Below are 12810 nucleotides of genomic sequence, written 5' to 3'. Positions count from 1 at the left end.
AAAGACTGACACTGTACTATCAATCCCATCCACAAGGTCATTAATAAAGAGAGTAAAAAGAATCGGTCCAAGCACAGATCCCTGCGGCACCCCACTGCTGACTATAGCCCATTTAGAGAATGTACCATTTATGACTACTCTTTGTTTCCTATCTTTTAGCCAATTCCTTACCCAGTTGCATATTGTGTCCCCTAGTCCTTGCTTCTGGAGCTTTAGTATAAGGCTATTATGTGGTACAGTATCAAATGCCTTTGCAAAGTCCAAATAAATCACATCAGCTGCATTACCAATATCCAGGTTTGAACTTACCCCCTCATAGAACCCCAACAGGTTGGTTAGACACGACTTATCTTTCATGAATCCATGCGGTTTGTCAGTTATCATATTATTTTCTGCAATATATTTTTGCATGTCATCCCTTAAAATGCCCTCAAAAACTTTGCATACTACTGATGTCAGGCTTACTGGACGGTAGTTGCCTGGATCTACCCTCTTACCTTTCTTAAATATCGGTACCACATCAGCAATCCTCCAATCCTGAGGCACCAACCCTGTTACAAGAGAGTCTAAAAAGATGAGATACAGCGATCTATCAATTACGGAGCTCAATTCCCTCAATATTCGTAGATGAATGCCATCTGGCCCTGGGGATTTGTCTATGTTTAATTTACTCAGACGTAGGCGTACTTCATCTTGTGTTAAATTAATTATATCGGGTGGTGGACTTTGATTTTTCCCTTGTTGAATGATCCCTGGTACAGTCAGTTCCTTGGTGAATACAAATGAGAAATGCCTATTTAATATCTCAGTGTTTTGTTTGTCCTCTATAACTAACTTGTTATTATATTTTAAGGGGCCGATACTATCCTTTGTTTTCCTTTTGGCATTAATGTATTTATAAAAGATTTTGGGATTTATTTTAATGTCATTGGCGATTTTTGTTTCAGTAGCTAATTTTGCTTGTTTGATTTCTTTTTTACATTTCCTATTGATATCTTTATACTCCTGCAATGCTATTTCTGTATTCTCAGCCTTTAAGATTTTAAATGCCCTTTGTTTTTGTTTTATTATACTTTGTACAGTCTTATTTATCCATAGTGGTTTCTTTTTATTCCTGGACATTTTATTACCAGAGGGTATACGTTTTTTACAGGACTCTAGTAGTATATCCTTAAACTTACCCCATTTATGTTCGGTATCCCCAGTTACCATGACTTTGTCCCAATCTACACATTTAAGCTCTTCCCTTAATTTGTTGAAATCAGCTTTCCTAAAATTCCAGGTTTTAGCATTCCCACTTTGAAATGTTCTATTGAATATTATGTTGAAGCTTACCATATTATGATCGCTGGTGCCCAAGTGCTCCCGGACCTGTAGATCTGAAATTGTATCCGGTCTATTTGACAGGACCAGATCTAGCAAATTATCTCTCCTGGTCGGTTCACCTACCATCTGAGAGAGGAAATGGTCTTGAATGGTAGATAAGAACTTACAGCTTTTAGCACAACCAGAAGATTCTATGTCCCACTGAATGTCTGGATAGTTGAAATCCCCCATAATAAGAACCCGATTATTATTATTAGCTGCCTTTTCAATTTGTTCCAGCATTTCACCCTCTATTTGTTCAGGTATGTTAGGAGGCTTATAGCAAACTCCAATTAGCATTTTTCCATTTTTCCCCTCTCCATGTACATTTACCCATACTGACTCTACACTGTTGCTGTTCCCCTCAATGTCATCATACAACACAGGTTTTAGGTTACATTTAATAAATATACACACCCCACCACCTTTTTGGCCTTTCCTGTCCTTCCTAAATGTACTATAACCCTGTATGTTTGTCACCCAGTCATGGCTTTCATCCAGCCAGGTTTCCGTAATGCCCACCACATCATAATCCATGGTTGACATAAGAGTCTCCAATTCATTCATTTTGTTTGCAAAACTTCTTGCATTTGCCAGTAGACATTTAATCCTATTAACACCTTTATTACTCCTAGCCTCCCTACATTCCTTGTATGTCCCATCCCCCCCTAATCCTTCATTGACCCCTACCGTCTCCCTGTCTCTATCTGCTCTATCCCCTTATTTGCTCCACTACCCTCCCTCCCCCCCGATCCTAGTTTAAAAGCTCCTCCATCCATCTGACCATTTTCTCCCCCAGCACAGCTGCACCTTCCCCATTGAGGTGCAGCCCGTCCCTACCGTAGAGCCTGTAGCCGACTGAGAAGTCGGCCCAGTTCTCCATGAACCCGAACCCTTCCTTCCTGCACCAATTTCTAAGCCACATATTTATCTCCCTAAGCTCCCGCTGTCTTTCTAGTGACGCTCGTGGCACCGGTAGTATTTCTGAAAACACCACCTTGGAGGTCCTGGACTTCAGCTTCTCTCCTAGTTCCCTGTAAGGACCTTCCACCTGCCTCTAACTTTGTCATTAGTACCAATGTGCACCATGACCGCTGGGTTTTCCCCAGCCCCACCCAGCAATCTGTCTATCCGATCCACAATATGCCGAACCCGAGCACCCGGCAGACAACACACTGTTCGGCATTCACGGTCTCGGAGACAGATGACCCTGTCTGTCCGCCTAATTATAGAGTCCCCTACCACCAACATCTGTCTGGGCTTTGCTGCACTCCTATTTCCCTCCTTCCTACAGCAGTTGTTTTCCTGGTTGCTAGGAGCAACATCCTGCTGTAGTGACCCTAGTCCAGGCCCTTCTTTCCTAATATCAGCCAAACAGGCATATTTACTAGGTTGTGCCAGGTCAGGACTAGGTTCCCTGACACTTTTCCCCCTACCTCTTCTTCTAACTGTTACCCAGCTACCTACCTCTGGGTCCTGATCTTCCCCACTTCCACCCTCCTCCATATCACTGGCCCCAGCCAGAGAAAGCTCAGTGAGCTCTAAACTCCTCTCCAGGTTTGCAATGCCCCTTAGTGTTGCAAGCTGCTTATTTAGATCAGTTACCTTGGCTTCCAAATACGCAACATGCTTGCATCGAGTGCAGACATAGTCACCCTCGAACGGCTGCTCAAGGCATGCATACATCTGACAAGATACACACCTGGTAGCATTGTCCATGGAGCACCTATCAAATGGGGATAAACAGTAAAGTAGAAAAACAAAGAGAAAAAAAAACGAAAAAAACCCAATGGGAAACGTATAAGGATAAATTCTAGTGTGTACAAAAAAAAAAAAAAAAAATAATAAGATGAAAACCTCGCACCTTTACAAATATTGGTATTTTTTTCATCATAGTTACTATGGTTTCCTTAGGTGTCAGTGCAATATAATAGAAAGTGAAAATCAACCAAAGATTTGGTTTATTTTTCGAGGAGGTAAATAAGAAAAACCATCACAGGAAAAAAAAAAATATATATGACTGTATGGAAGTATGTCACGATAAAGGCAAAAGCACAAAAATCCCTCCCAACCTCCACAGGTAGATCTTCAGTCCATGTGGAAGAGCGTGTGTGTATTATAGTCTACTGAATGAAGCCCATTAAGAGGTGCACTCCTCTTTAGGAGCTCCACACACGTGGTGTACACCTCTGTGTGCCCCACCACAAATCCAACTCCAGTCCCTGCTGAGATAATAATGTTTGGGGTACAGCGAACAACAGCGCCCATCATGAATGCTCCACGCATTTTGCCAGAATTGGGCAAAAATAGCATGAGAATGTCAAAATTGCTTAATTCTAGCACAGTCTTGAGTAGAGATGAGCGAACCGGTCGTGGTTCGGCTCGAGGTCGGTTCGCCGAACGGAGGTCCCGTTCGAGTTCGGTTCGTCGAACGTTCGGCGAACCGAACTCGAACTGCATAGGAAACAATGGCAGGCAATCACAAACACATAAAAACACCCTCAAAAGGTGTCCAAAAGGTGACAAACAACTCACAACACAACACAAAACACATGGGAAAGTGACAAGGACAAATTCTCATGTGAAAACAAAACAGCGTAATGAGGAAAAAGAGGACGAGACACAGATATAGGCATGGCATGCCCTTCTAAAATCATGTAAAACACCGCAAGGTGACTCCAAGCGGAGTCTCCCTTTTTTTCCAAAAATTGTGCCCCACACACACCCACCCATTCAGTGGCAGCACTTGGGCCCTAGTTGCAAACAGGATGTTTTGATTTGCATGAAGCACATTCCAAATCCACAAGCATTTACTCTCCCCAGGATGACACAGGGGTAGTAAATTCCTGGTGGATCCATGACTTGTTCATTTTGATGAACGTTAGTCTGTCCACATTGTCACTGGACAGACGCGTGCGCTTATCTGTCAGCACACACCCAGCAGCACTGAAGACACGTTCAGAGACAATGCTGGCAGCTGGACACGACAAAATCTCCAAGGCGTAACTGGAGAGCTCTGGCCATTTTTCTAGATTTGAAGCCCAAAATGAGCAAGGCTCCATTTGCAAAGTCATGGCATCGATGTTCATTTGGAGATACTCCTGTATCATCCTCTCCAGCCGTTGACTATGTGTCAGACTTGTTGTCTCTGGTGGCCTTGCAAAGGAGGGTCTAAAAAAAAAATTATGAAAAGATTCCATAAAATTGCTGTTACTAGCACCAGATACAGTCCTACTGGTACGGGTAGACTGTTGAAGATGACGAGACCGTCCCATGTTCGTCAAGTTACAACTGGGAGAATCACTCCCTGCACCTGCACGGTTGTTTGGTGGAAAAGCCGAGCTAAGATCGAGTAACAGCTTCTGCTGATACTCCTGCATACGTGCGTCCCTTTCTATGGCTGGAATTATGTCACAAAATTTGGACTTGTACCGGGGATCTAATAGTGTGGCAAGCCAGTAGTCATCATCACTTCTAATTTTGACAATACGAGGGTCATATTGGAGGTAGTGTAACAAGAAGGCACTCATGTGTCTTGCGCAGCCATGCGGACCAAGTCCACGCTGTGTTTGTGGCATAGAGGTGCTAACCGTTCATTATTCCTCTGACATCTCCCCCCAACCTCTTTCAACTGAAATTTGACCAAGGTCTCCCTCATCTGCTGAGTCTTCCATGTCCATGGACAGTTCGTCCTCCATTTTTTCATGTTCTCCTGCACCTTCCTCAACATTTCGCCTGCTACTATGTGCCCTTGTTGATCCCTGTCCCCCATGGTCCCGTGCCTGCTGCGTTGGTGATGATGAACGTCTGGACCTTGGTGATGTTGTTGTCCCTTGCGCATATGAATCCTCCTGTAGTTCCTCCCCTTCCTGTTGTCCCACCCCCTGACTCCGAATAGTGTTTAGCGTGTGCTCCAGCATGTAAATGACTGGAATTGTCATGCTGATAATGGCATTGTCAGCGCTAAACATATTCGTCGCCATGTCGAAACTGTGCAGAAGGGTGCATAGGTCCTTGATCTGAGACCACTCCATCAGGGTGATCTGCCCCACCTCTGCATCTCGTTGGCCCAGGCTATACGTCATGACGTATTGCACGAGGGCTCGGCGGTGCTGCCACAGTCGCTGTAACATGTGGAGAGTCGAATTCCAGCGTGTCGCCACATCGCATTTCAGGCGATGAACTGGCAGGCCGAAAGACTTCTGGAGAGATGCAAGTCGCTCAGCTGCGGCGGTTGAACGGCGGAAGTGAGCAGACAGTTTTCGTGCCCTCGTCAGAAGGCCATCTAGGCCGGGATAGTGTGTTAAAAATTGCTCGACAACAAGGTTCAACACGTGAGCCATACAAGGCACGTGTGTCACCTTGCCCAGGCGAAGGGCCGCACCCAGGTTTGCAGCATTGTCGCACACGGCCTTACCAGGCTGCAGGTTGAGTGGAGACAACCATTTATTAAACTCGGACCGCAGAGCTGACCACAACTCCTCAGCTGTGTGACTCCTATTCCCAAGACATGTCAAGCTAAAGACCGCCTGATGCCGTTGCGCTCTGCTGCCAGCATAGTAATGAGGGGTGCGTGCTTCCTTCTGCGCAGTGAGAACGCTGGTGGCCTGACCAGGCAGGCTTGGGGCGGAGGTGGAGGACCCAGATGAGGTGGAGGAGGCAGAAGCAGTGGCGGAACTTGGACAGACAGAGGATTGACACACAAGTTGTGGGGACGGCAAGACTTGTGCAGCAGACCCTTCACCATCTATCACCATAGTTACCCAGTGCCCAGTCAGCGACATGTAACGTCCCTGTCCATGCTTACTGGTCCAAGTATCGGTGGTGAAATGCACCCGTTCACACACAGAGTTTCTCAAGGAAGCGGTGATGTTGTGTGCGACATGCTGGTGTAGCGCGGGCACACCTTTCTTAGAGAAGTAGTGGCGACTAGGCATCTGGTACTGGGGCACAGCGACAGACATAACGTCTCTAAAATCCTGTGTGTCCACTAGGCGGAAAGGCAGCATTTCGGTAGCCAAGAGCTTACAGAGGGATAGAGTCAACCTCTTAGCTTTGTCATGGGTCGCAGGAAATGGCCTTTTATTTGACCACATCTGAGGGACAGATATCTGGCTGCTGTGTGTAGACGGTGTTGAGTAGGGTGTCCCTGGAAAAATGCAGGTTTGTGAGGAAAGTGCAGGCGGTGACATGATGTTGGCTTCATCCAACGTTGGTGCTATTGATGTCTGAGAGAGCTGTACACACTCACTTGTTTCCCCTTCCAAACCAACTGACGACCTACCAAGCAAACTGCCTGTTGCGGTTACAGTGGTGGAAGTTGTGCGTGGAAAACCAGGTGTGACAGCTGTCCCCACAGTCCTAGAAGATGAAGAGCGCGCGGATGCACTGGAAGGGGCAGGCCGTGGATGGTTCGCTCCGCTAGGCCGCATTGCAGCACGGTGAGCTTCCCACCGGGACCTATGATATTTATTCATGTGACAATTCATGGAAGAAGTTGTCAAACTGCTGAGGTTTTGACCTCTACTAACAGAATCACGACAAATTTTACACATCACATAATTTGGGCGATCTTTTTCTATGTCAAAAAAGGACCAGGCTAGGCAAGGCTTAGAGGGCATGCGACCTGCTGAGCCCCCCCGACTAGTGCTCAGAGGCAGAGTGGTGGCTGATGATGCAGTTGTAGACGTGCTACCAGAGCTCCGACTGTCCAGGAAGGCACAAGGTAACTTCGTCGTCAGTTGCATCCTCCTCCACCGCCTCTGTTGACCTCCTCGAGTGCCTGACTGTGGGTTGACAGTCGGTGGGATCTAGAACTTCCTCATCAATTGTTGTGTTTGCACTCCCCTCCCCCTCAGACCGAGCCTCTTCTTGCCCTGACCGAATATTTAAGTTGTCATCCCAATCTGGTATCTGGGTCTCATCGTCATCAGTATGTTCCTCATTGTCTATAACCACAGGTGTTACAGTTTGTGACAAAGGGTCAACATTACGCTCAGAAACTTGGTCCTCACGGCCTGAATCAGAGTCACAAAGGTTCTGGGCATCACTGCAGACCATTTCCTGGTCTGTACTCACTGTAGCTTGGGAGCAGACCTCTGATTCCCAGGCTATAGTGTGACTGAACAGCTCTGCAGACTCAGCCATCTCAGTTCCACCATACTGTGCAGGGCTGATGGAGACTTCAGAGCTGGGAGAAAGCAAGTTTGATTGGGATGACAACTCAGAGGACTGGTGTTTTTTGGATGCGGTAGTTGAGGTGGCTGAGAGGGCACTTGTTGGACCACTTGAGATCCATTCAAGCATTTTCCTTTTTTGGCCATCATCTAGCTTTGTTCCTGTTGTTCGTGTTCGTAAAAAAGGGAGTACATCGGATTGTCCACGGTAAGTAGTAGACCATCTACCAGCAAAAGTAAGATGTCTATCTTCAGCAGATGATAATGGAGCTTTGCCACCTTCCCCACGGACAAACCCTTTTTTGCCTTTTCCACCACGCCTCTTCCCCTTTCCACCAGCATCTGTCATTTTGCCACTCATGTTGATTGCGACAAGATTGTGCACTGAAAATGTGGTAGTAAAAATTGAGAGGTGGTGTAGATTGCAGCGGTGGTCTAGCTTTATTAACAGCAGAATAATAAAGAATAAAAATCCCTGACAATGCAACTACGGCCCTTAAACTGGCAGCATAAATTGCTAGTATAATGGCTTAGTTATAATGAGTTGGAGTGTGCAATGCAGGCAGACGTGCTGCAAATATCTGTGCACTACTGGGACTATACAGAAGTCCAATAGCCACGTTTAGGATGCCACTAGGTTCACTCAGTGTTTGCTAGTATAATAGCTTAGTTATAATGAGTTGGAGTGTGCAGAGGACAGGAGGGTACAGTGCCAGGGTTGTGGGTCTCTGGGTAGAGGAATGGAAGCCTGCCTTTCTATCCCTCCTAATGGGGAAATGCAGCGAGGAAATCCCTGACCTTAGCTACACAGACGCTGTCATCTTGTGTAGCTGTTAAACTCTGTTTTCAGGACCTGTTACCTATGGCTCTGACCCTGCCCGTATGAGCCCTTAAAAGGACTGATAGAAGGTGCTATCCCTAAGCTGTCCAGCGCTGTGTATGGAGCGCATACAGCAGTATCGGCGATAGGACTCAGGACGGAGCTGCGCCAGTGATGTCTGACACCAAGGACGCAGAAGAGATAATGGCGTCCGGACGGGCACATACTCGTTTTTATAATGCAGGGACATGTGACATGGACATCCTATCACACATGCCGTTGCTTCTCTGGCTAAAAGTCCACTTAGCTGTGTGTGTGTCTGGGATTGGCTGACATGCTGGCCCTCCACACTACAAGCGCGCGCTTAGGGAAGGAAGACAAGGAAAAAAAAAAAAAAAAAAAAAAATGGCAATCGCCATTATCCATACAGCAGTGATCTGAATGCGCTGTTCCCGCACACTATACACTGAAATTTCATAATAGTGTGAGTCACAGAGTGACTTACACTATTACAGCGGAAAGCCAGCTAGGAATTAGCTGGGTTTTTTGCTGCTAGAACCGTTCTCGAACGTATCTAGAACTATCGAGCTTTTGAAAAAAAGCTCGAGTTCTAGTTCGATCTAGAACAGCCCACAAAATCACTGGAGCCGCGAACTGGAGAACCACGAACCTAGAACCGCGCTCAACTCTGGTCTTGAGTTGTGCTGAAATTTCGCGACTTTTCATAGTTTATTACTGTTGTGGGAGCTTTGATGAAATGAGCCCCATGTATTGGAAAAATTGTAATTTTTATTTACCTTGTAACACAACTTTACAGTTTCTAAATTTGAACAGACTTTTATATGGTGTTGTTTACTCTACACATCCTTTTCCATACTGTTTACATAGGCTAAATATGTCTACCTCATGTATGCTGCTTGTGCAGAAGTCTGTGTGGACACAGCATGGAGAGCCACGTGCATGGAGAGCTCATATGGCACCTCCGTACATTACCAGCCTCCATGTGCACAATCTGCTGGATGTCATACATACATAAATAGATAGAGATATTTTCCTTCAAAACCAATGTTCTGAATTTCTCTGCAGATTTGGAGCATGGCAGACTGCACAGATTCCTATATTAATCTCATGTATGGGAATTCACTTTTCACATGGAGAACATGGTTTTGCCAGAGAACGGCTGTTTTGCCCGCATAATCGGCAGCTGATTGTAGCAAGGGTTAAAAATAGCTGATGTAAAGGCAAAACCTATCCGTTTTCACAGGACATCATTCCTTGTGTGGTAAAACTGACCTGGAGACATGATTGTCCAGGTCAGTACGATTCCAAAATAGCAACAAAAAAAAAAAAATGTTTGCTTTGCAACACCATTTTCCAAGAAGCGTAACATTTCTATTTTTCTGTTTATTGAGATGAGTGAGTGATTTTTTTTCCCCTTGGTGAGTTGATGTCGATTGTTCATTGTATTTTTGTTTTTGGCAGTGTGGCCATGAGGAGTTTTTCTGTGAGGTTTTGATGCTGTTCGTTTTTGCTGTGTCACACATTCATCATCTTATCATCTTACAGTTATAGTATTTATTTTTATATTTCACTCAGCCTAAACTGACCTGCATTGGGAGTTTCAAATCCACAACATGGCAAATTTCTTGTGTGAGCACACTGCGTTATATGTCCATATTAATTCCATACACTTGCATTAGATGCCGAAAATCCGCAGGTCAAAAAAAACCCCCAAACATGCAGTTAGTGTATGTGGAATGCATGAAAAACACATGTAATCCACACATTATATATAAAAATAACAAAAAAAAGGATAATATCCTCCAAAAATTAAGTATTACTCACAGCAAGTTGGGCTGCAGTGTGTACATCGCCCAGGCCAAAAACTAATGCTCTACCAGGATACAGCTAAGCCCCCACTAAAGTTGAAGCAACACAGGTGCAGGAGGAGCAAAATCACACACACACCTCCAAAGAATGGAGGGGGGCGAATGCTAGATGATAAAACTGCACACTAGTGGCTTGCATAGAGCGCTGTTCACACATGCAGATAACACAGTCACAAACCCGCAGCCCATTAGGTGACGCCCATACTATTAGATCAGGCGGGCTGCCAAGCCGTACCCCACTGTGTATCATGCACTAGTGTGCAGTTTTATCATCTAGCATTCACCCCCCTTCATTCCAAGGAGGGGTGGGGGTGTGTGTGTGTGTGTGTGTGTGTGTGTGTGTGAGATTTTGCTTCTCCTGCACCTGTGATGCTTCCACTCTAGTGGGGGTTTAGCTGTATCCTGGTAGAGCATTAGTTTTTGGCCTGGGCGATGTACACACTGCAGCCCAACTTGCTGTGAGTAATCCACACATTACTATCAAAGCCAAATATCTGGAAGTATCAAAAACAAGGCAGCTTTATCTCAAGCATGACATAGCAAAAAGACTAAAACTGCAGCATCAAAAACATTTAAATAAAAAAAAAAAAAAAAAGAAGAAACTCCCCCACACACACACAACAAAAAAAACAAAACAAAAAAAAAAACCAAAAAACAAACAAGCAAACCAGAAGCATCCTAATTTAAATAGTAGGTGCAGAAAACCTGCAGAACCAATAACTCCCCGACTACTCATCGTGGGAACGTAGCCTTAGGGTGCACATGGTTTTGCAATGTAATTTTTAATTCTTACCTTTCAAACACTAATTTTACATGCATCACTAGTAATAACGACTTGCTGAAAACCACATAAGAACATGGTGGCAATTCACAGTAAGAGGAATATACATTTTACAGAGTGTGCAGATCGGAAAGATCATGCAGCTTTTATTCCAGACATTGAATAAAAGTGGGATTTGTTTTCCTTCGAGGACTTTCCTTTATATTACACTCTTTGTGCAGCTCATGCATAGCACACGAGGCACAGCCCTGAGTCCCAACAGCTGTCAGCCATCCAAGAACTTACACAACCCTACAACAATATCATTTAATAGAAGGATAACAAATCTACAAACACCCTTTTCCCATTAACCCTTTACACGTATCCACGCAGAACATTTTCTAAGCTACAGTGAAAAGCAATTTTGGCACTTCATGAAAGGCTTTTTCATTCACCTTACCTCCTTACAAGCATGGAGCTGCTGTCCTTGAATTGGGATGAAGTTGTTGAAAATCAGCATCAGCCCACAGAAGATGTACAGGTGACCGTTCTGAGCCGGACAGAATAGAGTTGGTGCAGCCATGACTTGTTCTCTGCAGCCAACACCTGTCTACTAGAAAAGTAAAAAGAGAAGTACAGCACCTGTTATCAAGGGGAGGGGAAGGGTTTAATATTAACACACACCTCTGCTCCACTGCCTCAGCCCTAGTATTAGTCTGGAGCTAGAGTACTGACATGTGAGTGAGAATATAAAATAATACAATGTAACACACACACGTTTTAAAAAATGCACATAAAATAAAGTAACACTAGAAAAGATGAAGCATTTGCTGTGTAGGGATTTTGGCCCTGATTCATGGTGGTGTTTATGTCACAATTTTAGCACTATAAAAAGTAGCAACATTTTGGCCGGTTTCACACATCCGGCTTTTCGCCAGTTTGCCGGATAGTGTATACAGTACAGTGGCAGCGTGACAAGCTCCGGTCACATGCTGTCATGTGACCGGAGCATGTGACCCGAAAGTTACAGCGCTGCCACTGTACTGTATACACTGTACTGGCATGCGCTGGAACCGGCAAAGCGGCGAAAAGCCGGATGTGTGAAACCGGCCATTGGCGTTGTGCAAACTTTTGTGACTCTTGGTTTCACAAGAGATTAGTCCACCTCCATCAAAGTAGGTGGAATTAGGGAGGCACTGGGCATAATAAAGCTTCCTCATATAATTCATGATCACGTGAGGCAGAAATCTTGCTCTAGTCCCAAACTGGAGTAAGGTTTCAGATTTTAATATATTTATTTATTTTTTTAAATTATTTACTTTATCTTTTTTAGACCTATTAGTGGATTTTAACCTGGTATGATCTCACTGCTTACACTATGTTCTGCAGTACCATAGCATTGTAGTATATTGTAAAAATGGGGTTGGAGCACACGTCATTGTTTTTATTTTTTTCAAGTGGTGTGCTGGCCAATCACAGTTATGCCAATACTTAACATGGCTGTGATGGGGCAAGAAAGCTTACTGATTGGCTGCGGTGTCCTATGAAGCTCACTGCCATTAGACACAATATGCTGGTTAAGTATCATAGCCGGCATCTGCACCATATGCAGGGAGTTCAGCTCCTGAGCCCACTTACACAAACTCTCACCTCTCTGCGGTAAGGGATTAAAAGTCTCATTTGAAATCTAAAACAGATTTCATATGGGGTATATTCATATGCAACAGACTTGTTACAGAAATTACTATGGTTGAAAAATATGCATACTCCTGGTAAGCATCCGAATAGTGGGGTGCGCCT

The 12810-nt window shown here is 44.7% G+C and overlaps 1 protein-coding gene across 2 annotated transcripts in view; it reads right to left on the bottom strand.

The window, feature by feature from the left end:
- The window catches only part of ELAPOR1 (endosome-lysosome associated apoptosis and autophagy regulator 1), a 231190-nt gene extending 219573 nt beyond the window's left edge, over positions 1-11617 (bottom strand). The window contains exon 1 of one of the 2 annotated variants that reach the window (XM_075335810.1): positions 11471-11617. In XM_075335810.1, the coding sequence (XP_075191925.1) occupies positions 11471-11593 (123 nt within the window). In that variant the 5' untranslated portion in view covers positions 11594-11617. Of the gene's footprint in view, positions 1-9968; positions 9988-11470 lie in introns of those variants that run through there. The other variant, XM_075335811.1, reaches the window with a different exon arrangement.
- Positions 11618-12810: the final 1193 nt, after the last annotated feature.

The sequence above is a fragment of the Anomaloglossus baeobatrachus genome, chromosome 2 (assembly GCF_048569485.1).
Source record: "Anomaloglossus baeobatrachus isolate aAnoBae1 chromosome 2, aAnoBae1.hap1, whole genome shotgun sequence".
Taxonomy (NCBI): Eukaryota; Metazoa; Chordata; class Amphibia; order Anura; family Aromobatidae; genus Anomaloglossus; species Anomaloglossus baeobatrachus.
This window is presented reverse-complemented; position numbering and strand designations above follow the sequence as displayed.